We start from the raw sequence: 25,757 nt of genomic DNA, 5'->3' as shown, positions 1-25,757 counted from the left end.
AAATGGTTTGTTTATGTAGTGTTCCAGTTATGTAACTTATTAGGTGAGAAGCTCACATTTCCCAGGATTTGGCTTTCAAAGGCCTGCCCTCATTATTCCCAGTTCTTGATCCAGGTTATTTAATGTCCCCTTCTAAGGTTTTGACAGAACTTAACCAAAAAATGGGAATAAATAGAGAAATTATAATGATGGTTCTTCAACAGAAAGGGTAAATGGGAGGCCTCAATCAAGAGCTCAGTGCAGTTTCCTGGTTTTTCTGTGAGGAACCTTCAATGAACCCTTGTCCAAGTGCAGACACTGCCTTGAAAGAGGGAGCAAGCAAACAAAAGCAGGGAAAGAAGCCAACCCTCACGTGCTGGCTGTGGCAGCAAATGGAGCAGGGGTGTTCAATGTCTCTTTTTGTCCCTTCAGCCCAGTTTGGATCCCTGTTTGGAGCTGTTTCCATCTGTGTGGGAGCAGCACCTGGATGGATGTGGTGGCAAAACACCTTCATCCTCTGCCTGTGAGGGGACAGCAGGAAACTGAGAACTTGTTAAGCTTTGAAATTATTTTTCCAGCACCATTGGTTTCATAAGTGTTGACTCTTACCAGAGGTGGTTCCTACTGCTGGGGCTGGAGGAGACCGAGGGGAGACCTCAAGGGGCTGCAGCTCCTCCTGAGGGACCTCCTCTGCTCCCTGTGACAGAGACAGCACCCAGGGAACGGCTGGAGCTGGCCAGGGAGGTTCGGTTTGGATTTTGGGAAAGGTTCTTCCCCCAGAGGCTGCTGGCACTGCCCAGATCCCCAGGGAATGGCCCCGAGGCTCCAGAGCAGCTCCAGGAGCGTTTGGACAGCGCTGCAGGGATGCCCAGGGTGGGAATGTTGGGTGCCTGTGCAGGGCAGGAGTTGGATCAATGATCCCTGTGGGTCATTCCAACTCAGGAGATTCCTTGATGTTTGCCACTGGCATTTTCTTCCGTCTGGCATCTCCAGTGTCACATCAGTCCCGGGTGAGGCTCTGGAGGAGCCAGCACGGGCCCTGCAGAGCCGAGTGCCGCTGCCAGCCCCCGGCACGGCTCCAGTGCGCTCCCCTTCACTCCTCCCTGGGTTTTTTTCCTTTGTAATCACTTCTGCTTGGGAAGAATTTAGGTCTCAGAAAAACAGTGAAAGCCCCTTTTTGTGTGAACAGCAGGACAAAAGCTCCCAAAGCCCGGGGAGGATTTTGGTGCTGAAAGCCGGCTCTGTTCCCGGGGTGCTCTCATTGGTGGGGGCTGTTTTGGGACGGGGCTGCCCTGGGCAGGGCTCAGCACCCCATAAATACCCAGCACAGCCCTGGCTCCGTGCTTGGCTCTGGAGGCTCAGGGAGGATGTACAGCCAGTGAGTATTCCTGAGCTCCCCTCTGTGGGAGCACATCCCAGATGGAGCATGGCTGGGGGGCAGCAGGGTTTGGACAGGAGGAGAAGCGGGGAGGTCTCTGTGTGTCCGTGCTGGCACATCCCATGCCAAGGTGTGGTTCTGGTCTGGGGGAACAGGATCACCTCCAGCTTCCAGGGGATTGACCAGAATTTGGAGTAGAATCCTGAAATGGTTTGGGTTGGAAGGACCTTAGAGCCCATCCAGTGCCACCGCCTTCCATGGGCAGGGACACCTCCCACTGTCCCAGGCTGCTCCAAGCCCTGTCCAACCTGGCCTTGGACACTTCCAGGAATCCAGGGGCAGCCACAGCTTCTTTGGGCAGAGTTCACCAGCCTGTGCCTGGTGTGTCTTCATGGGCTTTGCAGCAGATAAAATTGGAACCCAACAAATAATATTTTTCTTTAAAAAAAAGAAAAGCAAAAAAAAAAAAACGTCTTTTCCAAGAGCTGGCAGATACAAGCTGGATTTTGCTTTCTGATGATTTGGGTATCCTGGGTTTGTTGGGCTGCAGTATGGGCTGTCCCCTCGGTGTCCCTGTCCCTCCTGGTGCTCAGGACAGTTCTCAGTAGCTGTTTGGAGCCTCAGAGCCTTTCCCCTTGGAAAGGTGCTTCTCCTTCCTCCCTCAAGTTCTTTGCAAGTCATGGATCGTTCCGTCCAGAGAGATCCATCCCTCCCTGGGAGGGGGCTCTGGGCTCACCCAGCTGTGCCCCTTCCAGGGTGGAGCACCCCGCTGGAGGCTACAAGAAGCTCTTTGAGACAGTGGAGGAGTTGTCCTCTCCAGTGACTGCCCACGTCACAGGTTGGTCTGGGGCCTCACCTCCTCCTGCTCTCCTTTGCTCCCGCAGCTCAGCGGCCTCCAGGGCTCAGAGGCGTTACAAGACTCGATGTGATAGCTCACAGGGCTGCTGATTTGGGGTAGAGAAAGGCCAGACTGGGTGGGGAACTCTTTAGACATCTCAATACCGAATGTCTTGGTGAGGAGGTGAAGAAATCAAAGCTGAAAGAGCTCATGTGTGTTTAAACATTTAAGTTTAATTAGAAAATGAGTCGAAGTTTTGATTTTCTCGCTACCACAATAAAAATTCCTTGGTCTGATTTCCGTGCCCATCCCTGCTCTGCCTCTCCCACAGGCAGGATTCCCACCTGGCTGCGAGGGAGCCTCCTGAGATGTGGTCCTGGCTTGTTCGAGGTGGGCTCTGAGCCCTTCTACCACCTCTTCGATGGCCAGGCACTGCTCCACAAGTTCGACTTCAAGGAGGGGCACGTCACCTACCACCGAAGGTATGTGCCAGTTTTCCAAGCAAAAGGAATAAATAAGGAAGCATCTGCTTGTCTGAAATGCCAGGAAGGGGCTGTGCCTGTGGGAAACACTGGTTGTTTTGAGTCCATGTGGTCATTGGAAGAGCTCTAGCAGCGATATCACTAAACCCGGCTCCAGGTGCAATGTGAGGTTGTGGAGAGCTCCCAGAGCTCTCAGGAGGTTCACCAAAGGAATATTTGTATTTATTGCACAGCCTGGTGTCACCTGTAACAGACTGTCTCCTCCTGGCCCTCCCAGGTTTGTCCGGACCGACGCCTACGTGCGAGCCATGACGGAGAAGAGGATCGTGATAACGGAGTTTGGCACCTACGCCTACCCAGACCCCTGCAAGAACATCTTCTCCAGGTACCTCGGGCTGCTGCAGACATTGCTGGGATGTCCTACGGAGTTTCAGCTTCCCAGGAGCCCCTGACTGCCTGTTGGTTTTCTCTGCTCAGGTTTTTCTCCTACTTCAAAGGTGTGGAGGTGACGGATAACGCCCTGGTGAATGTTTACCCTGTGGGTGAGGATTACTATGCCTGCACTGAGACCAACTTCATCACCAGGATTAACCCAGACACCCTGGAGACCATCAAGCAGGTGGGTCTTTGTCCTGGGCCAACAGAGGTGTGGAGGAGTAAAACTAAAACACAAATCATGGAGACACAGAATGGGTTGGGATGGCAGGGATCTTAAAAGCCCATGCAGTGCCACCTCTGTCATGGCAGGGACACCTTCCACTGTCCCAGGCTGCTCCAGCCTGGCCTTGGGCACTGCCAGAGATCCAGGGGCAGCCACAGCTGCTCTGGGAATTCTATTGCAGGGCCTCACACCTCTCACAGATATTCTTCCCAATATTCCATCTAACTGCCTTCCTGTCCCTCCATCCCTTGTCCCCAGTCCCTCTCCAGCTCTCCTGGAGCCCCTTTAGGCCCTGTCCCTTCTCCAGGCTGAACACCCCCAGCTCTCCCATGGCAGAGCAGCTCCAGCCCCTGGAGCATTGTCAGGTTTGGGTTGGGGTTTGCAAATCAGAGCTCAATTGCAGACTTTGAGAAGAACTTGTTGCATTGACTCACAGCAGCTCGCAGAGCTTCCCACCCCCTGCCAGGGGAGCTCCTGACTCTGTCCCTGCTGCTCTCCAGGTGGATCTCTGTAAATACGTGTCGGTCAATGGGGCAACGGCTCATCCCCACATTGAGAACGACGGCACCGTTTACAACATCGGGAATTGCTTCGGGAAAAACTTTGCCCTGGCCTACAACATCATTCGGATTCCTCCTCTGCAGGCAGGTCAGTCAATCCCACCTCTGAGCCAGCTGGGAAACCTTCCCCTTATGATTCATTTCTTTATCCTTTAAATAAACTTCTCATCAAGTTAGATTTTTTTCAAGCTCCTTTAGTTTTGTTTTTTTTAATGTTGTACCTAAACCACTTCCAGGTGGCTTCTAAATGATGGATTCTGTGTTAAAGGCAGAAATTTGCTGGGTAGATGCTGTAAGTACAGACCAAGTGTGGGTGAGACCTCCATAACCTCTCACCTGTCCCATTCCAGACAAGGAAGACCCCATGAACAAGTCGGAGGTGGTGGTGCAGTTCCCCTGCAGTGACAGGTTTAAGCCCTCCTATGTCCACAGGTAACATTCCATGGGGTCAGCTGGAACCAGGGACTGGTTCCCACAAGTAATCAGCAATGAAAATCAGGTGATTAACCAAAATCAGGGTCATTGTGAACGATGATTCCCGTGTTTAAGATGAGCAGCCCCATGTTTGTTGCCCGAACTGACCCCAGTGAGCCTGATGTGCTCCCCTGCATTTCCCAACAGCTTTGGGCTGACCCCAAACTACATCGTGTTTGTGGAGACACCAGTGAAAATCAACCTCCTCAAGTTCCTCTCCTCCTGGAGCCTTTGGGGAGCCAACTACATGGACTGCTTCGAGTCCAACGAGACCATGGGGGTAAGCATGGGGCCATCCCAAACTGGGCTGGACTGGGCAGCCAGACCTGGGCTGGGAGGTCCATTGGCTTCACCTTCATTTCCCTGAGCCTGAGCCTAGCTGCTGTGTGGTTTCCAGGTGTGGCTTCACGTGGCAGAGAAGAAGAAAGGCAGGCTCCTCAACCTCAAGTACCGCACCTCGGCCTTCAACCTCTTCCACCACATCAACACCTACGAGGACAACGGGTTTCTGATCGTGGACCTGTGCACCTGGAAAGGGTGAGGCTGAGGCTCCCTGGGCATCACAACTTCCCCTTGCACCACACAGGCCACTCCCTGCCCTGGCACATCCCTGCTGGGACCTCTGGCACCTCCACCATCCCATTTAACACGTGGTGACATGTAGACTATACAGTACTGAGCTCTCCAGAAGTGCAGGGAGCCTGCTTGACACTCATTTTCCAGGAAAAAATTATTTTTATCTTTTATTTACTTTTGTCTTTAAGAAATGTTAGTGACTGCTGAAGGGTTGATGCTGTTCTGGCTCCTGGGGCTGCAATGAGCAGGGTGTGCATGAGGCTTAAATGCTGCTCTTCATGTAAACACAAAAATGTGGCACTGAAATGACGAAGCTCAACCCTGTGTTGGCTGCACAGCCAGGACACCCTGAGCTGAGCTGATCCTGGCATAGAACCATAGAATTCCAGACTGCTTCGGGTTGGAAGGGACCATAAAACACCTTCCACTATCCCAGGCTGCTCCAAGCCCCTTCCCTTGCTGTTGAACACCAGCAGTTGCTGGGTTTTCCTGACGGGCTGTGGTGCACACACAGCTCAGCTCTGCTGGGGAGCTGGACTGGGGCTTCTGTCACTTCCACCCCTGGAAGTGTCCATGGCCAGGTTGGACAGAGCTTGGAGCAGCCTGGGACAGTGGAAGATGTCCCTGCCCATGGCAGGAGCTGGAATGAGATAAACATTAAAGCCCCTCCCAACCCAAACCATTCGAAACTTCTATGAATTTTAGGCAAAAAACACCTACACTTCCCCCACGCTTGCAAAGCCCAGCTGTGTTTCTCTCTGTGGTGCTGTTTGGTGCAGGTTTGAGTTTGTTTACAACTACCTGTACCTGGCCAACCTCCGGGCCAACTGGGACGAGGTGAAGCGGCAGGCGGAGAAGGCACCGCAGCCCGAGGCCCGCAGATACGTCCTGCCCCTGAGCATCGACAAGGTACTGGAGTCTGCTCTGCTCCCTGCCCAGCCTCCTGCCCCCTGTACTTCAAATTCAACCTTTTCATTAAGAGGGCAAACTTGAAGTATGGGCCTTCAGAGAAACTTTGTACTTTCTTTAGCTGATCAATGTTTTTCTAGTTTATTTATATGGTTGCCAAGAGAGGTTGTGGCTGCCCCATCCCTGGAAGTGTCCAAGGTTGGGCTGGATGGAGCTCTGAGCAGCTGGTCTAGTGGAAGGTGTCCCTGCCCATGGTGAGGAAAATGAGATGAGCTCTAAGGTCCCTTCCAACCCAAACTCTTTGATGAGTCCATAAGTTACCGTTCATGCAGTTAATACTGGATCTGCTCATAGCACGGAGGGAGCAGCCACAGCCCAAGCATGTGTGGTTAAATCCTCCAGCCCTCCATGTGAGGTCCCTGGAGCTGCCAGCCTGGCACAGACAGAGCTCTCTGGCTGGCAGCTGCTGGCTTCCTTTCCATGACTCTGCTCGTGGTGGCTGGCGGGTGGGCCGAGGGCTGCGGGGGATGCCGGTCAGCCGAGCCCCTCACGGAGCTCACTGGGCTGTGGATCAAGTGAGAAGTGCAAGCCCACGTGGCAGTGCTTAATGAAACCTCTGAATGCCTTCAGGAGGGAGGGAAGTTGTGTTTAGGCTGAGGAACAGGACAGTTCTTGCAGCACTGCCAAGCGCATGGCACCGGTTGCCTCCTGCCGCTCCCTGAGGCTCTGCCGCGCGTCTCTGCCCTCCCTGTCCAGTGCTGTTTGCTACAGTTCTGTGCAAATAAACTAAACCTTTTCTCTCTTGGGTATTTATTTCTCTTTGTCACAGGCTGACACAGGGAAGAACCTGGTGACCCTGCCCTACACGACAGCCACAGCGACGCTGCGCAGTGACGAGACCATCTGGCTGGAGCCAGAGGTGATTTTCTCAGGGCCACGTCACGGTACAACGACACCCCAGCTCCCCCAGGCCACAGCAGCCAAGTGCTGCCTGCACACCGTGTCCTACAGACCCTCAGCATTCATTCATTCATTTCTGTTTCCTTGTAGCCTTTGAATTCCCCCAGATCAACTACAGGAAGTATGGTGGGAAGCCCTACACGTACACCTATGGGCTGGGGCTGAACCACTTTGTCCCAGACAGGGTAAGTACCAGCCAGCGGGGAATGGCTTCAATTTGGGGACGCCAAGGATTATTTCTGAGCTCTGTGGTTTTGTGTTGTCCCCACCTTTAGCTCTGCAAGCTGAACGTTAAAACCAAGGAGACCTGGGTGTGGCAGGAGCCAGATGCGTACCCGTCGGAGCCAATCTTTGTGTCCCACCCGGATGCGCTGGAGGAAGATGATGGTAATGCTGAGGGAGCTGGTGGCATTGGGATTGGCATTGGGATTGGGAAGGGCTGTGCCAGGCTGGCTGCAAGGCTGTGCCACAGCTGGGCAGGGCAGAGCCTGCAGGCAGCTCCCGGAGGAGATGGGACAGGTGCTAACACACGGGAAAACTAAAACTTGAATAATGAAATTTTGGGGTTGGGAGGAACCTTAAAACTCATCCCGTTCCACCCCCTGCCATGGGCATGGATCCCTTCCACTGTCCCAGGTTGCTCCAAGCCTTGAACCTGGCCGTGGACACTTCCAGGGCTGGGGCAGCCACAGCTTCCCTGGGCAGCCTGTGCCGTGTCCCTGCCCGTGTCCCTCAGCATCGGTGACACTCCCGGGATTTCTGGTGCCCCGAGTGCCAGGGCTGCTCTCACCTTGCCCAGCCGGGGTCAGACACAGCCCACACCCACCCGGGCCACACCCACGGTGTTCTCACCTTGCAGGGGTGGTGCTGAGCATCGTGATCAGCCCGGGGGCAGGGCCCAAGCCCGCCTTCCTCCTCATCCTCAACGCCAAAGACATGAGCGAGGTGGCCAGGGCCGAGGTGGAGGTGAACATTCCCGTGACATTCCACGGGCTCTTCAAGAGGGCGTGAGCACAGACAGCAACACCCGGGCTTCTTCCAGCTCCCGGAAGGTGCAGTCTCCGTTTACAGGTGACCCAAACTCCCTCCACAGCCCTTTGCCTTTGTGGGGCTGCTTAACTCAGATCAAGCAGTTCAGTCTTGTCAATGATTCTTCAAAATGGTTAATCAGGTATTTTTTAAACGCACCCTTTGGTATCATTTCCAGTTAAACCACAAGTTTGGGGTGTTGGAGAGGTTTTGTTTATGCAAAATTAAACTTTGTAGCTGCAGCAGAGTGAAAGAAGCTGAAAGAGCAGAGTAACCTCAACGCTTTTACAAGTGGTAACATTGTGTACAACAGGCTGTGCTCTGTTACATGGTTGAGAATTTTTAGCCTGTTCTGGAGGATTTTGGATTTAAACACCATCCCGACCATTGCTGCGGTATCCTCAGAGCAATTCCAGGGCACAGCTGCTTTGGGAATCCCAAGAGGGTGGCAGGTAGAGTTTTGTTCTTCAGCCAGGCTGCAAACTGCACACCTTCCCTTGTGTGTTTGCTCTTTTCCCTTTCTTTTGTCCAAGTGCAGTTCCTTGATTTCTGGATTTCATGTTAAAACATGAACATGAAAAAAATCAAGCAATTTTGGGCTGACTTTGCTTCCTTAGAGTGCTACAGGTGTTCAGCTTAATCCTTCCTTCTCCCAGAATAAACTTGCAGCTGATGTTAAAAGAGGCTATTGTTGAAAATAAAAACTTTCTGCCAGCAGATTTAAAATCTGGGATTCTTGTTTGTCTTCAATCGTTCAACATTTTTATTAATGGTATTGAAGAATTAGGAAATCTTTATACTCAGAGTTCTGTAGAGGGTTCTGGTTTGAGGGGGCTGAAGTTACATCCTGATGATGGGATGGGGATGGGGAGACACAGCCTGGGACTTCTTCTGTTCCATGATCTCCAAGCACTGGGCAATCACCTAATTAAAAAAAACAATATAAACAGTGAGCCTCAAATAAAAAAAAACCCAGTAAAACTCATTAGTTCTGCACTTATTTGTTTGTTCCTTCTTTTTGTGAAACACTGAACATGGTAAAATGAACAGTTCTCACTTATTTTCATGTGTAGCACATAAAGTGGGCTCTAGGACTAAAAAAACTTCTTGGTGCTCTCTCATTATCAAAGTTTCCATAAACTCCATGAAAATATTTACCATCCACAGAGTTCCATAAATATGTACCATATTTAGAAGGGTTGTGTTGTGATTTAACCCCAGCTGAAACCAGGACAGATTGAGATCTTGGAGTAAACAAACTTCAGAAGTGCTGAGAAGAATTTTTTTATTGCTAATAAACAGTCTAACAAGAAAAAAATAAAAGAACAAAGGCAACAGCTTTCAGAAAGAACCTAATGGAGGGAGGGATGTCTGCCAATTTCAAATCAATAAAAAGACAGGGCAGCATCCCAAATATACACAGCAAATTTAAAGCAGGAGGAGAAAATTGCAAAAAGCAGCATCTCAGGATAAAAGAATGGAAACAAAAGGAATTCTGAGGAGCTTGAACTTCAAAGAGTGAAGATAGGGGTGATCATATGGAAAAAAGGGATTCAGATGAAGATTCAAATTATGGTAAAGTCAAAGGAGAGGTTCAGTGACGAAATGCTGTGGTCAGGTAACCAGAATTCAAGAGAAACATTTTTGATAAACTAATGGGGAAGAGACAGGATGAGAATTACAGAGAGAAATTCCATGGAGTGAGAAGTGGGAGCCCCAGGTCTGGAATCAGCACTTTGCCAACCCTGAGTGAGCCACGTTCACCTGTTGTGAGATTGGAGAGTAAAATGGCCTAAAAGGAAAACCCACCTTCCTGGAGTCTTGAGGTAGAATGATCCCATCATCCCAGAGCCTGGAAGAGGAGTAAAAGGCACTGCTTTCTTCCTCCAGCCTGGAGAGGGCAGAGAACTGAACAGGCTTAAAAGCACAATAAAAACAGCAGAGCAGTGAGAAAAAATTACAAATGAAACAGGCAAATCCATCAATCTGAAGAGAATGGGCAGCATTGCTGTTAAAATTAATTAGAAACCAGCTAATAACAGAGCTGACCATTCTGCACTAATGGGAAAACCCTAACAGAAAGACATAGAACTACATGGAAATTTAAAATATTTTTTCAGTAGATCCATGTTTATTTCATTAGTTGGGATGTGCTGCTGAACAAAAGTGGGTAATTTAACAATGAAATCCCTGTCAGGTTTACATTGAATGTCCTTACTTTGCCTTCAGCTGTTTTAGCTCCAGCTCCTCTCCTGTCCAGTCCCCAGCTGGTGGAACTGTGGGGAAATGTCGAGGATCCACAAGAGCAACTCTTGCATTGGGCCACAGGAAAAGGAAGTTTGGACTGAATGATCTCCCACACTACAAATTAAAAGCCAAAGAACAGGACAAACTCACTGAGACGAATCATGGAAAGGTGTCTGTGGGATGAAACACCCAAGGCAATGCAGAATGGAACACAGGGGGATTTCTATGAGGACAGACACCCTGTGCTAGGAACCACCACCTCCCTGCTGCCTTCAACATTTCTATTTTAATATTTCAATTTGAATTCCAAGCACTTCCACGTTTGATTCTTCCAGCTTTACTTTCCAGCAATCACATGCCGTGTTGCATTTCTTACTTAAACATTAGCTCAGAGCTCCCCAGCTGTGTTTTAGAAATGCAGTGACACCTGAGCAGTGTGACACGTGTGTCCCCAAGCCCTGGGCTGCTGCTACCCGTACCATGACGTAGCTGTCGCTCCCAAAACAGCCTCCAATGACAATGGTTATTTTGGGAACAGCAGCACAGGCAACTGCTGCCATCATGGAGGCCTGGGCCTTCAGCCTGTTGGAATGAGCCTCTGCCTGCAGTAAAAACAGATAGTTTAGATCCTTTAAGACTTTATTCTAGATTCTTTCCACTCCCAACAAACCCGTATTTCTAAATAATTTATTAATTGATTTATTTAATTCTGCAGAAACAGATCTGGGATCTAATGCTTAGCCCAGGACAAATCCTACTGGGCTTTAATGCCTTCACTTTAAAAAGATAAGCAGCCAATTTTCAGGAGTGCAGAGTTAGCAGAGGAATCAACAAGCTGTATTTCAATGTCAAAAGCACTGCAAATCCCAAACTTTCCAGCCTGCCTTGATAACTGAACAGTATCATTCTATATTAGCACCCAGACCTGCTTAAAATTCAAGCGAGAATGTTCTTAAATCTTTCCGTTAGTAAAGTCATTATGAAGCTCCATCAAGAGTAATTAAAAAAACAGTTTTCCTAACAGTTAATAATTCTGAAAATGTAACTTCAGGCACAACAAGAACTAAAAGTTGTTTGAAATACATTGAAGCAGACCTGCCATACCTGTGAGATGCTTGCAGGCCCTGCTGGTTGTGGAGCAGTGTTTTGGAGGAAGAGGATGGGAATTTCCCTCTGGCCACAGAGCTGGACAAAGTGGCTGCCCTTGAGAGCAGCATCGTGAACCAGCTCCCCATTGTTGGCCACTATCCCCACCAAGTGCCTACAGAACAAACATGGACAGTTGGACTCCATGATCTGAGAGGTTTTTTCCAAGCTCAACAATTCCATGATTCTCCCTTTTGAACCCTGGAAGTGTCTGGAGTGGTGTAGAACCTGCTGAGGACACAAAAGCTGTTGGGAAATGTTTGTCTATCCATTTGGATGAGGAATGTTTCCAACCATACCCTTCCACATGGCCAAATCCTGTCACTAATGTTGTTCCATAAGCAGCCTTGAATTCCTGGAATCTGCTTCCGTCCACCAGCCGGCTCAGAATCTGCAAAGAAATGTACAGACTCTACGTTACTAGAGAAATTAAAGTGAAAATAGGAGAGTTCTGCTAAAAGAAATGCTCTGTTCAAACAGCAGCAGACCTGAGTTATGCAAGGTGAGCACAGAGGGTCTTTGAGTGACTTGCTAAATGCTCAATATGCACAAACCATCCAATTTGTGTTTAGTTTAATTACAAACTGTGTATTTTAAGACAAAGGCCAACTCCAAAATTAATTTGGATTTACAAAGCACAATTGTTCCTGTGCATAAAAAAAGTAAAAAAGCAGAAACCAAACCTCAGCATGTGCAATTTCAGATTCTGTGCATAAGAAATGTTTGGTTCATATGGTTCATGCTTTTTTCCAATACAGTCAAAAGCTGCCTTCAAAGCTTTCTCCAGTCAATTCCCTCAAGTGCAGGGTTTTACCACTGGAAAAGATACTGGATTCACATCCATGGAGACAAAATCTCATGCAGAACACAATGAAAACAGCGTGGGCAGCTCTGCATGTCTCTGCTTAAGCTTTAGTGTCTGTCCCAACCTCAGACAAGTTTGATTTGAGCTCTTCTGTTTTTCAGTGAGTAATTTCACCATTTCTTTTTCATCATCTTGAATGCATGGGGGGAAGAAACAAAAAGGCAGGGGAACACAGACATGAAAGGGGTGTATGTTCTCAAGGCAGCCAACTCAGTGCAAGACACAAAGAAAGCATCCCAGCAGTGCATGGAAACAGCTGGGCAGCACTGGCACAACCTGGCATTATTTCACCTCCAGCAGCATTTCAGGTTAAATATTTTCTATAATCCTACAGAACTGTTGCCATCCTGCTCTGTTTAAGAGCTCAGGCTTAAGGCAGGCTGGCAACAGATGAGGTACAAATTCAGGATAACACCTGGAGCTGTGGGATCGAGCAGAGTGAAGGATGCAGGAATGAAATCCCTGTTCCCTTACCAGTTTGACAGGAAGAGTGCAGCTGTAATCCAGTGGTGCCAGGCCCAGGAGCTCCTCAGGGCTGTACAAGGGGCTGTCAGGCTCCCTGTCCTCCTCTGGCACTGGGTCACAGTTTAAGGTGGAGACAACATTACGAATGCACTCATAGGCCTCCTCTTCTGAGGCTGCAAAATGGTCACTGCAGCCACTGACTCTAGGAGAGAGAGACATTCATGAGCCTTGAATTAATGAGCTCTGAATTCTGAGGGAAAATCCAAACTCTGTGAAAAAAGATGAGACTCCCCAAATGCCCTGTGGAAATACTGTGTGATTTGGTTCTGTATGAATGAGCTGAAAGCAGTTGCTCACTGGAATTTCTGTGCAGCCCAATCCCAAATTAAATTCACAGAAAGGAGCTGTTCTTCCCCGTGACTTTTGTGTTTATCTGGATTAAAGAAATACCTTGGAATTTATTTTTGTGATGCTGTTGTTGCAGTCAATATCAAAAAGGGAAAAGAAGAAAGCAAACTTCAGGAATTATTTCAAAATAAGTGGTTGCAGCCAAGGTACAAAGACAGGAATGTATTCTATGTAGCACAATTGGGTTAAATATGTGTATTCTGGAAAACACTTGGAAAGGAGGAGATAGCATCCCTCTTCTGTAGCTGCTCCCTGAGAGGCTCAGAGAAAATGACTTGCCTGAAGTAGTTCAGGAAGTATTTGGAACAACAGAGATCCAAATCCAACCTGTCCAGTCCCTGCCTCACCCCATAAGTAACTTAATTTTACTCCCATTTGGCTGATTTAACCCAAACCCCTGAACCCGAGAAGGCAAACCACAGGTTCCACTCTTAGCCCTGCTCTGAAATGCCAATGCCACAATCCTTTCAAGCTGAGCATGCTGAATTCCCTGTTTTTGGGAATACTCCACATACTGTGAGTGAAGCCTGGCTCCTCCAAGCTCCTCAGGAGAGACATCTTCTCCCGTGGCAGCTTTCACCAGGGGTGGCCCAGCGAGGAAGAGTGTCCCAATTTTATCAATGATCACGGATTCCTCGGCCATGGTGGGCACATAGGCACCTCCAGCCACACAGGAGCCACACACCACGGCCACCTGTGGGGACACAAACACAGCAGCGCTGGAGAGGGGATGGGAAAGGCAAAGCCAAGCCCAAAGTTGTTTCAGAAATGCAGAAAGTGCTAAATCACAGCTTGGGGAACAAAGCAGAGACAGAACAAAATTGATTACACATTTACACCTTCCCTGCACTCCCCGTGCTGCTGTACCTGAGGGATTCCCATGGCAGACATGATTGCCTCGTTGTAGAAAATCCTGCCGCCGTGCAGCTTGTCAGGAAACAGCTCTGACTGAGGGACAGGGCAAAGAAAAAGGGATCTTTAATATTAACTACAAAACTTGATGTTTCCTCTTCACTCCATTCATTCCCAAACACACCAAAACTGACACTGGGATGGTCCCCATTAATATCACTCCTGGACCTTTCATATAAAACATTTATTATGGTATTTCTTCCTTTACACATTGTCAAATAAAAAAAAAAAAAACAAAAAACATTTGCTTTGAAAGCACAGGTTAAGTTTTGTGATTTTTTTTCTGAAATCAATATATTCTACACAAACTGACTGTAATGTGGAGAAGGGAAGAGTGCTAGTTCTGCTTCATGTGTCAAATGCCTTCAGCAATTTCCTTTTTCACTTGGTTTTGGATACAATTCCAGGTAAAAACTCTTCCTGTGTGCTTGCCCTCAGTGTGCAGAGAGAACAATTGCAGTCTCCATGAGAGGATGATCTCTGCATTTTGCAAAAGAACCTGTTCAAATTCTTATTTTGCAGTCAGAATTGCAAAAGCTCCACTTTTAAAGGCCACAGAGCTTAGTGCATCACTGGCACAAACAGGACAGTATAATCCAGAGATACTGGAGTGAAAACAGGCTCCTCCCACTATGCACTCATTTATTAGACACAAAAGCAGTTCAGCACACTCACTGGAGTTTCTAACCTCTGATTAGGTGGGAGGTGCACGATGTGATGAAACAAATACTGATATTTTGTGCTCTGCAAGGTGCCAGCAGTACCTGCAGGGGGAGGAAGGCTCCCCCACTGTCCACGAGGTGCACAGACAGCAGCCTGTTCTCCATGGCAATTTCCTGGGCTCTTAATTGTTTTTTCACTCCAATTGGGTAAATTGTTCCTCCTTTCACAGTGGCATCACTTGCAATGAAGACACACCAGACCCCACAGATTCTGCCAATTCCTGCAAGCAGAACCAAAGGTATTTATCAGGACTCTCTAAAGCAACAGGCAAAGCAAAAGAGGAAAACTTTTTCAGGAGTTTTTTTCAGTAATGCTACATCAAGAAGCTCCAAGTTAACTTGAAAATACCACACAGGGAAGAAATCTAGACTCTTCTCTGGAATCATAGTATTTTATAATTAATCTAAATTACAGAAGAACCTCAAATAAATTTACTTACTTCTGGTGGCAGTGTAACAGAAAAAAATACACTGTGACTCCTAACCCTTGAGATAAAGAGGAAGGCAATTAAAGATTACCCCTACAAAACTGAAAAATATGACAATCTGTGATGAATAAAAGGGGTTTCATACTGTTCTTCTAGTTACTTCTTGAACTGGAACCACTCTTCAGAACACAATTTCACTGATATTGAATGAAATTGAATTTAATTGAATTTCAATGCCATTTCATTTTGAAGAGCTGTTCCAGTTTAAAGAGACAATGTTTGCATAGAAAATGCAAGTGTCTGTGATTTGAAAAACACTTCAAAATGTATGTCACAGCTCCTGTTTCTCACAGTAACTGTGTCCCCTCTCCTTTAAGAGGCTGATTTGACACATCACCCTACATTTTTTGAGACAAAAATTAGTAAGTGCTAAGCAGAACTACTGAATCTAGAAGAAATTAAAAACCATTTTTTCAAAGATTTCACCCAGATTTCCCATTATAGTAACACACCAGTGGCTGAACTCTTCCCTGTTGGGAATAAGAACCGGATAAAACCTTGCATTCACTTTTCCTAGGAGAGCGCTTCAGATATTGAAATATCCCATAAAGTTCATTCCATGAGTCCCTTTTCCTGCCGTTTCCCTTTCCCAGTGCCCCAAACATCCCATTACCCGTGAGGCAGGCGGCAGCAGGGACATCCCCGTAGGGCATGTCCAGCCCTGCCAGCGGGGACAGCTCCAGGAAATCCTCGTGGTCCAGGAGCAGCCTCAGGCGCTCCCGCACGAACAGCTTCTTGTTGAGCTGCGTGTGCCGCAGGATGGCCTTTTCTCCTCCTCCTTTCTTCACCCTCTCCAGCAATTCCGAGTACCTGATGGGAAAAAAACCCCAAAGTTTCGGTCCATGGGAACAAAGCCATGAGTGAGGTCACGCTGGAGGGGAGGGATGGATTCCAGAGGGACACGGACAGGAGAGGTGGGGCTGGAGGAAGCTCAGGAGTTCAACACGGCCAAGTGCAGGGCCTGGCCCTGGGCCGAGAAAATCTGTGGGAGAAGGGATGGAGAGGAGCCCTGGGAGGATTTGGATGAGAAGTTCATCCTGCCATGTCCAGAGGAGCCCCTGGAGCTGCTCCAGGGCTGGAGCCCCTCTGGAGCCAGGCTGGGAGAGCTGGGGGTGCTCACCTGGAGAGGAGAAGCTCCAGGGAGAGCTCAGAGCCCCTTGCAGGGCCTGAAGGGGCTCCAGGAGAGCTGGAGAGGGACTGGGGACAAGGGATGCAGGGACAGGACACAGGGAATGGCTGCCAGTGCCAGAGGGCAGGGCTGGATGGGATCTTGGGCAGGAATTGTTCCCTGGCAGGGTGGGCAGGCCCTGGGATGGAATTCCCAGAGCAGCTGGGGCTGCCCCTGGATCCCTGGCAGTGCCCAAGGCCAGGCTGGATGGGTTTGGAGCAGCCTGGGACAGTGGGAGCTGTCCCTGCCATGGCTGGGCTGGGATGAGATGGGATTTAAGGACCCTCCCAACCCAAACCATTTTCCTTACAAGTTACCTTTTTAGCAGATTGAGCTTAAATATATCACAGTTTTTACACAAATGGCATGTGAAAATGAAGATAAATTCACATTTCCAAATTATTGTTTTTGCAAGGTGTCATAAAAAGCAAAGGTATATTATTTAAAGCAAACATTTCACTTTTGTTATTCAAAAGCTGTTTAATAATGCCAATAATATAATCTATAATAATGAAGCTATCATAATGTGCCTGTCCTAGTTCAGCATGAACCTCCATGTTCCATCTACTCTTGGGAATAATCCAGCCAAGAGCTTCCTCTGTCAGCTCCTGCAGCAACTTCATCTGACAAAAATCATTAACTGGGAAGTGGAACAAATTACTAAATTGGGAAGATATACTAAAAGCAGCGTACACTGCAGTGTCACAAGGAGGAAATGATTACCCAATGTTATTGTCAGGGCAGCACAACGTATAAGTAAAAATCTGAATAAACTGTAAACAAATGTGGTATCTCAACTTTGGTCTTAAATAAACCAAGTTATTCCTTTACTTCAAACACATTTTCCCCCCAGAAGCATCACCTTTAACTGTAAGTGTTGTTTGACAAACAGACTCGCACAGCACTTTGTGTGTGACTCTGTGACCTGACTCCCTGCACGCCATGGAGGCTGGAAAAACTTTGGAAGAAAAGGATTTTAATCATATCCTCAATGCCACCACAGGAGGGCAGAGTGTGTTTTCCAAAGCTTTGCTTCCAGCTCCTGGATCACTCCCCTGAACAAAGGCCTTTGCCATTTTGCCATCTGATCTTTCAGGACAAGCACAAAAAACACATTTTGTCGTTTTATCCATAAATCATGATGGATTGATTGCAGCACCCATCCCCTACTCGGTCAGGAGCGGGTGAGTCACCATTTACGTCTTTGCATTCAAAATGCAACACAAAGCAAACATTATGAAGGTCTGTAAAAAGTATTTCTTGGCAATATATGCAAAACAACACATGGCACTGTTTTGAATAGTTTGCACCTCGATTTGGGTACTTCAGTCACCATTTCACGGACTGGTTTGTGTTGGAAGGGACTTAAAAGCTCATCCCTGCCACAGGCAGGGACACCAGGTTACTCCAAGCCCCATCCAACCTGGCCTTGGACACTTCCAGGGATTGAGCAGCTACACTGTTCCACGGGACAAATATGTTAAAAGTGCCTAAAGTGCCAATAAGTGACTCTCACACCACCTTACAGATAGCAACACTTTAAAAACCCCACAAAACCCATTTATTACCTTTGAATCACAGCCTCGCTGTTCCTTAAATTCTCTTCGAACACATGTTGGTACACAGCGGGGACACGTCCGTCTAGAACCGGGAATGTTTTGGGATTCCGCCTGGATTTGGGGTTATTACTTACAAAGCATCGGGGAGACAGGTGCTGTGTCCTTCCCCAGCCCTGCCCCGGCAGCGCCCGATATTCCCTCTGGAGCAGGTGGATCAGGGATTTCTCCCGATATTCCCTCTGGAGCAGGTAGATCGGGGGTTGCTCCCGATATTCCCTCTGGAGCAGGTGGATCGGGATTTTCTCCCGATATTCCTTCTGGAGCAGGCGGGTCAGGGGCTGCAGCGGCGCGGCGGGGCCGGGGCGCCGCCGGCCCAGGGCGCACAGCGGAGCCGGGCTCCACATCGCCCCGAGAGCTGAGGGACAACGAGTGACAGGAATTACAGAGAGGATTCCCTCGGCTGAGCGGCAGCGCGGCCCCTTCGCCTGGGGTGCGGGTCATGAGGGGACACCCTGACTCCATTCTGCCGTGAGGAGACACCCCTGTTCCCGCAGGGGACATGAGGGGACACCCTGACTCCATTCTGCCGTGAGGAGACACCCCTGTTCCCGCAGGAGTCATGAGGGGACACCCTGACTCCATTCTGCCGTGAGGAGACACCCCTGTTCCCGCAGGAGTCATGAGGGGACACCCTGACTCCATTCTGCCGTGAGGAGACACCCCTGTTCCCGCAGGGGACATGAGGGGACACCCTGACTCCAGTCCTGCATCGGGGGTGGTAAGGGGACAATCCCGACTCCCGTCCTCCCGCAGGGGTCGTGAGGGGACACCACTGGTTCCCGCTTTGATACGGGGGTCGTGAGGAGCCACTTTCACTTCAGTGGTTGTGAGGGGACAGCCCTGTACCCACGGAGGTCATGAAGGGACACCCCTGTTCCCGAGGGGACCATGAGGGGACAGCCCTGTTCCCGAGGGGGCCATGAGGGGACAGCCCGGTTCCCGAGGGGGCCATGAGGGGACAGCCCGGTTCCCGAGGGGGCCATGAGGGGACAGCCCTGCTCCCGGGGAGGTGATCAGGGGACAGCCCCAGTCCCTGCCGTGTCACGGCGGCCGTGAGGGGACAACCTCGGGCCGGGCCGAGCCGGGCGGGCCCAGCCGGGCCTGCAGAGCGCGGCGGGGCCGGGAGCGGGGCCGCCCGGGCTGGGAAGGGAGCGCGGGGCCGCGGCCTCTCCGCCGGACCTCCCCGGCCCCCGCTGGCCCCACTCCCCGCCCGACCCGGACCGGCCGGACCCCGCCGCCACCGCCCCTTCCTTACCCCGTCCGGTCCGCGCCCGCCTCTCGGGGCGGCTCCGCAGGGAGGCCCGCCCCCGGTGTCCTCTGTCCCCGGCGTCCTGTGCCCTCGGTGTCCTCTGTCCCCGGTGTCCTGAGCCCCGAGTGTCCTATGCCATGTGCATCCTTTATCCCTGCTGTTCCATGCCCCGAGTATCCTGAGCCCTGGGTGTCCCCCTCCTTGTCTGCCCTGTGCCCGTCCCCTCTCAATTTTATCATTAGAATGTTAAAACGAATTTGATTTTTCCTTCTACACCTCATCCCATCCCTGGGCTGCTTCGGTTTGCTATTGTCAACCATGTCACAAGCTTCTAGAAATTACTGTGTGTTGCTTTTCAGTGCCTTCATTAAAATGCATCCCTGCCAGGGAGCTCTTTATCTGTATTATACATATTAATAAGGCTGGGTAGCAATAATTAAGGGATGACTAACATATTCGTGAATGAAAGTATCCAGCATGGGCTGGAATTCGTAGGTAAATAAGTTTTATATGTTATTAAAATTTGGGGATGGCTGTTGCTCATTTCATTTCTTCCCTCTTTCCCTGGTGTAGCCAGAACTCTTTTCTCCCAACACTTTGAGAAACTTGTGAAGAGCTGAAGAGGAGACTGTGTCACTGTGCAGCTTTACAGAGATCTTTTGCATTTCCTGTGCGTTATCATGTGAATTCTTGTGCTCTCTGTGGTGCAGGTGATAATGGAGAAGGATGGAGTGGGGACAGAAATCCATGTAGAGCAGAATACATTATTTGAAGAAGTCTGAGTTTCAGAGAGTTGGTGGCTGTGCTCAGCTTCCTGGAGGAGGAATTGCAGATGCAAACATTTGGATATGTGTTTGAAGTGAGATTTGGGTTCCCTGGTGTTTCTGGGCTCCTTTTAAAGTTGACTCACATATCATTTCCCTGGATTCATAAGATTTTTGAGTTCTCTGTTCTGTGAATGTATCAGTGACTCTTGTGCAATTATAATTTTCGTACTTATTTCATTTTCCATAATTTCTAGGCTTCCATAGGAGACATTATCTCTAAATCACTGGTGTTGCATAGCAATTTCATTATATGTGATTCTGCAGATTTTCTATAAATACCACTTGCTGTTAATTTCTTGGCTTATATTGTGGTGGCTTTGGCAGTGCTGGTTTAACAGTTGGGCTTGATGACTTCAAAGCTCTTTTCCAGCCTAAATGACTCTCTGATTCTTTATTATTTTACAGGTTTTTCAGTAGATAGCATCAGTGGTCACAGGCAGAATTTGCTGTATGTAACAGAAGGTTTTCACTCAGGCTTAAAAGAGTAATTTAATTGCATTCTCATGAAAGTTAAATGCTGTTTGCTCAGATTAAAGGAGGAAGAAACACTCTTCACATTTCAGCCCCCACACTTCTGAGTGCCTGTTTATCCCAGAGAGAAGGCGTCAGCCACCAGTTTGTACCGGGATAAATAACAAATCCTCTAATTGAGAGCCAACGGATCCTAATTGACTTTATGATCATCCTCCAGCTGGGCTCAGCCTTCCTCTCCTGTCATGGCATGGAGCATCCTTTGTTTAAGGCGCCCCGAGGTAGGAAAACCCAGCCCCTTGGAGAAGCTGCAGCCTTGTGAAGTGTTTGAAGTTGTTATTTCAGGAGCTTATTTTAGCGACTCCTGAGCTGAGCATTGAGAATATATAGAGCAGCATTTAGGGAAAATGTTCATGTGGTGGTGGCTTCCTTTACCATGAGCTGCAGCTCTGCCAGCCAAGCTGAGCTGTGCCATTTAAGGAACACTGAAGCTTTGAGTGAAGCTTAAACTTAGAAACTTTGCTGGAGTGCACCGGATGCTGGGGGAAACCAGAACACACTTTTTGGATTGTCAGACCAAAGGCAGGAGGGTTCCCACAGAGCCCTCCTCCTTGTGGAGCTTCTGTTTCATATTTAGATTTTGTTTTTTTAATACCCAAAGAGCTTTTAGTTGGGTTCTGACCATGGTGGCCTGGAAATTGAGCTAAATTAAAGCAGGTTTTGTTTGTTTACTTAAAAGTGCTAACAGTCTTGGACAGTCCTGCAGCATTTTTCAGGACTTAGATCATTCTAAAACAAATTTGATTCAAAAGAAATTTGATAAGAAGGTAATTCTCACTTGGTGTGTATGCATCTAGGAAGAGCTGAGCCTGGGCAGGTGTGCTGAGGGAGAATCTGGATTTGAGATGAAATATTAAGAAGTTTATTTATTTTAATTGCTGGAAGATCCAAGAGAACACAAGGAGTTAAACGAAGTAGTTGGAAGATACAGGAGAAGTTGGGAGCCTGATCCTCAATAAATAAATGGCATTTCCACTGAGGGTGTATCAGATGCTCCCATACTGCTCAGCTTCTTCTTTTGGGTGGTTTGAGGGTTCATAAATCCCCAGACAGAGAGTCAGGGATGTCTTTCCAAACTGTGCCAAAAGATGAGGGTGATCCATTGAGTCATGGAAGTTTTGTGCACATTTGTTCATCACAGCTGTATGAGACAGAGCTGTATTACAACACTTCTGAAAAATTATATATTAGCATCAAACCCTTAGCCACAATTATTTTTCACATAATTTAACAGTATCACAGTATTTTTAACTCTAGTTTAGCCTTCCCTGCTTCTCAGCCTGCTGCCACAAAGAGTTGACAAACCCAAGAAAAATCCCATAATGACCCCAAATGTGGAGTCACAGCTGATTTGGGGAAGACAAACTATGTGTCCTGGTGTTTCCATCACTGAGAAATGTGAGTTTCTGGTTTGCCTTACTCCTGGAAAAAAAGCACAGAGCAAAAAGAGAAGAATTATCTTAGAGGAACAGAATTATCTTCTGATTAAGGCTTAATTAATAACGTGTACATAACTAACAGTGTGTACATAATTAATAGTGTGTACAATTCCCTGTTGCGGGGCCAGTCTGTCCTAAATTGCACTGGTAAGAACTGAAAAGAACAGAATTTTATTCTGTGCAAGCAGGTAACTGGTGATGACACCCAAACCAGAAGAAAAATCACTTTCATGGGCCAAGAGCTGTTGGTTTTACCTGCACAGGTGTGTGAAACCTCTGAGCGCTGCTCTTGTACAGCTTGAAATGCAACAACTGCATGCAGATCTGCTGCTTCCCCTTTCAAAGGCCTAACCAAGAGCGTTCTGAGGTAATCCAAAAGCTCTTTGTGGGTGAGAGGAGATGCAGATTCAGTTGCAAACTCCAGGAAAGTGCTGATGGATTTATTCCCCTGCGCAAACCCCTGGCACCGAATGCTGACACCAAAGCCTCAGCCTGAGCCCGGCTGCTCCGAGTGCCTTGCCCATGGGTTTGTAAGGCCATTCCCAGCTAGTAATTGGTGACTGGATGTGGTCAGGGCAGGCAGATAAACACTGGAGGAAGGGGGTGAATCACTGAGTAAATATCCTATCGATGCTGTAGGAGCTGCTGTTACTCACGGCACCTTTGGGGGGATGTGACGTGTTTGTTTTCAGGAAAATGTTACTTGAAAGAAGAATTGAGGTTAGATGTGTTCCAAATCTGCAGATCCACACCTTCCTCACGCACCTCTCGTCTCCTTCAGACCAGTTTAACATCCCCCCTTCTTCCCACCCATCCCCTTGGAACTTGATCCCCCACTCTGAGGTCACAGCAGAGTTTTCATTCTGTAAATGCCAGCGTAGTTGCATCATTAAAAGCCCCCAAAGCAGATGGTCTGGGTTAAAGCAAAAAGGCTTTTTTTTTTTTTTTTGCCAATGAAGGAGCATTATAGTGATTAGAGCAGCCTGTTGGCAGTTTCTGTCAGCAATTTTTGCAAGCATGTAATATATAAAAGGATAAAAATACCATTTACCGTGATTTGCTCACCACAGAAAGAGGCCAGAGTGATACAGTACCAAATTCAGGGGGGAAAGCCCTGCAAGTAGTTTCCTGTCCTCTCTCCTGCACTTTTCCAAGATAAATTAGTCTGATTGAAGAGTCTTACCCTTCTTGTGAGTGCTGGGACACCCCATTAGCCCACAGCCCCACTCTGTGACAGCAAAGTCCTCAGCAAAACTGGATAGTTCTGGAATCATGGAGCACATTTTTGAACACAAAAACCTCATTTCTGTGCTTTGAGCTCCATGAAATCTGCCATGATTTGTAAAATAGCTCTACCTTGAGTTATGGTGCAACGTTTCAGCAAAAAACTGAATATTGACAAACAATACATAGAAAGTCACACTCAAGATGCTGCAGTGACACCAGAAAATCCTCCTCCAGTCCCTGCTTTCCTGATCCACTTGGCCTGAAATGTTTTCTTGACTTCTACTTACTATTCTCATAAAAACCACAGGGGTTTCTTCTCACTGCTACTTGTTTTGTCCAAGATCCAGTAATTGGTACCATGTGAATTCACAGTTTGCAGTGGCAGAACAGAAATGGGGTTCCAAAAAATCACTTCAGCATCTCAACCTCTGGCAAACACCGGGGCTACAACCCCCTAGCCTCTAAGAATCCATGGATTTACACATCAAGTAGCTTGTTTTACTCCTGCTGGTAGCCCCTATGTGAATAATTACAGCTCAAATAGAATCATGATAAAAAATGAATAGTTTTTAGATTTTCATGAAAAATCAGTTGCCTTTTTAAACAGGATTTTTTTTACCCTTGGTTTTGCATGTACTCCCTTGCTATATTAATAGTAATTTTAGTTATTGGTAACATATCTAGCTAAGTTTGGTGCACTAAAAATTATGTCTGGGGTATGAACCAGTGAACAGTTAATGACGTCAGAAAAAGAAGGGAAAATTAAAATCAGAGTCAGAGCACCCTGTGAAGTGTTAAGGTACATTTTAAAGGCTTGGTGGGAGGGTTTGGTTTCTCCAGGGTTCTTGGATCATCTTCCCCCTGATAGCCTCGGTTAATTGAGCTGTGTGTGAGAAACATTCCCTCAGCAGGGAGCCCTTCAGCTGGGCTGGGATTCTCAAGGAAAAAACCTCCTTGGAATCCCTAAGGCATGGGAAAGATCCTTTGATTCAAAGCCTTTCTGAGCTGGGCTCACCTATTGCAGCTCTCAGCCTTGTTGGTGCACAAAAGAGACTTTCAAATTTCCCCATTTGTCTGCCTGGATCCTTTCTCCAGCCTTGATGGCCACAACTGAATCATTTCAGGTGACAAAAAGCCCCTAACAGAGAGTTCTGTTCTTCCAAATCTTCCAACAGATTTCCAGCTGTACAATTTCTAACTTTGAAAATATAACCAAAATTTTCATTTTTTAGGTCGCTGTTGTCTTCTGGTCTCAGCAGAAGAGCAGTGGTGTAATTAACAGCTTCATTAATGCCAGAGTAATAATTATGAACTGCAGGAATGGCTGTTTCATCAGGAATTCTTCTTGTAGGACTGCAGCAGCTTTTTGATTCTTCAGAATTCAGGAGAAACAGATAAAGGTAAAAGAAATAGTGGAAAATATTATTTAAACTGAATCTACAAATATCAATAAGTTTAGAAAGAAGAAATATTGTAGGTGGATTACACACTGCCTGTACACAGATTTCCATTGTAACAGTGTTTAAAATGATTAATTTTCATTTATTTCCTTGCTACAGCATGATCACAGTGTGTCTGCTGTGAATTTTTTCAGTGCAAAATTCAGAATTGTGTTTCATATTTATAATTGGTCAAATAACCCAGATGCCAGTTGCTGTTTGCTTTCTGTTTATTGCATTTATACTTATGGATGAATTATGTAAATATTCTCAGAGTCACCACATTAGATTTCAGAATGAACACCTTCAGAGAATCATGGAATAAAATCTGGAATGATTTGGGTTGGAAGGGACCTTAAAGCTCATCCAGTTCCATGGGCAGGGACCCCTTCCATAGACCAGGTTGTTCCAAGCCCAGTTCAACCTGGCCTTGAATAATTAGAATTTCCCTGCACATTTCCACATAGTACCTGGTCAAGATTCCTGAGTGACTTTCCAAGTCTGGGATGAGTTTCTGGGAAGTTCAACGCCTCCAGAGCTTTCCCACCGCCCCTAGATTTGCCCTAATTTTTAAAAGAACGCTATAATTTGATATTTAATTATTGGCCAGCCTGGAAAGGAGGGAGCCGGGGAGGAAGGTTTGGGGCAGCTGCTGGGGGGTTGGAGCCTGGAATTTCCCTGTTCCTCCGGAGCCCAGCCGGGAGAAGGAGCAGGGCAGCGGTGGGGCTGAGCTGGGGGGGCTCTGTGCCCCCTCTTTGGGTCACTTCTCCCCAGCAGCTCCGAGGAACCAGCAGCGCTCCCCAGCGCAGCTCCGCATCCCAGCCCAGCTCATTGAGGCGCAGCGGGACCTCCGGGATTAATCCGAACGGGAATGCTGCGAATTCCTGCCGGCTCTTTCTTCACCGGGCGCGGCTGGGGCTGGGGAGCTGCCAGAGGAGAGCAGGGCTGGCAGCTCCCGGCATTCCAGGACTTGGATTGTCCCCAGCGGCTCGCTCAGGTGCTGCTCCCTCTGCCACGTTGGGCACAGGAGCAATCCGAGCTCAATGCGCCTCCCTCCTCCCTGCTTTTAGGTTGTTTTTTTGGAGCTATTGAATTCCCTGAGGCAAAATGAGAATGGAGATATTTTTGAATGTTGGGCCTCAGCATCACAGAAACCGGG

The 25,757-nt window shown here is 48.0% G+C and overlaps 2 protein-coding genes across 3 annotated transcripts; one reads left to right on the top strand and one right to left on the bottom strand.

The window, feature by feature from the left end:
• The first annotated feature begins 1,309 nt into the window (after positions 1-1,309).
• RPE65 (retinoid isomerohydrolase RPE65) lies at positions 1,310-8,572 on the top strand. Of its 2 annotated transcripts, XM_005521247.2 has the most exons (14): positions 1,310-1,357; positions 2,113-2,195; positions 2,527-2,677; positions 2,955-3,062; positions 3,155-3,296; positions 3,839-3,986; positions 4,249-4,330; positions 4,520-4,652; positions 4,770-4,909; positions 5,728-5,857; positions 6,687-6,801; positions 6,908-7,002; positions 7,093-7,204; positions 7,677-8,572. In XM_005521247.2, the coding sequence occupies exons 1-14, from the start codon at positions 1,347-1,349 to the stop codon at positions 7,826-7,828; spliced, it is 1,602 nt and encodes a 533-aa protein (XP_005521304.1). In that variant the 5' UTR covers positions 1,310-1,346; the 3' UTR covers positions 7,829-8,572. The 2 variants fall into 2 exon arrangements, with proteins under 2 accessions (XP_005521304.1, XP_087916306.1); XM_088060180.1 differs by lacking the exon at positions 7,677-8,572 and having other exon boundaries at positions 7,093-7,647.
• A 7-nt stretch (positions 8,573-8,579) lies between these two features.
• LOC102101451 (uncharacterized) lies at positions 8,580-19,161 on the bottom strand. Its single transcript, XM_005521318.3, has 13 exons — positions 19,142-19,161; positions 17,836-18,241; positions 15,713-15,909; positions 14,654-14,832; positions 13,845-13,925; positions 13,493-13,671; positions 12,579-12,771; positions 11,539-11,630; positions 11,198-11,354; positions 10,573-10,695; positions 10,065-10,207; positions 9,656-9,737; positions 8,580-8,770 (listed from the first exon to the last, which is right to left on the bottom strand). Exons 2-13 carry the CDS (start codon positions 18,228-18,230, stop codon positions 8,687-8,689), a joined length of 1,905 nt encoding a protein of 634 aa, XP_005521375.2. The 5' UTR covers positions 18,231-18,241; positions 19,142-19,161; the 3' UTR covers positions 8,580-8,686.
• Between the last annotated feature and the right edge of the window lie 6,596 nt (positions 19,162-25,757).

The sequence above is a fragment of the Pseudopodoces humilis genome, chromosome 10 (assembly GCF_049639895.1).
Source record: "Pseudopodoces humilis isolate 2021_Gansu_Grassland_sample_001 chromosome 10, ASM4963989v1, whole genome shotgun sequence".
In the NCBI taxonomy this organism is placed as follows: Eukaryota; Metazoa; Chordata; class Aves; order Passeriformes; family Paridae; genus Pseudopodoces; species Pseudopodoces humilis.
This window is presented reverse-complemented; position numbering and strand designations above follow the sequence as displayed.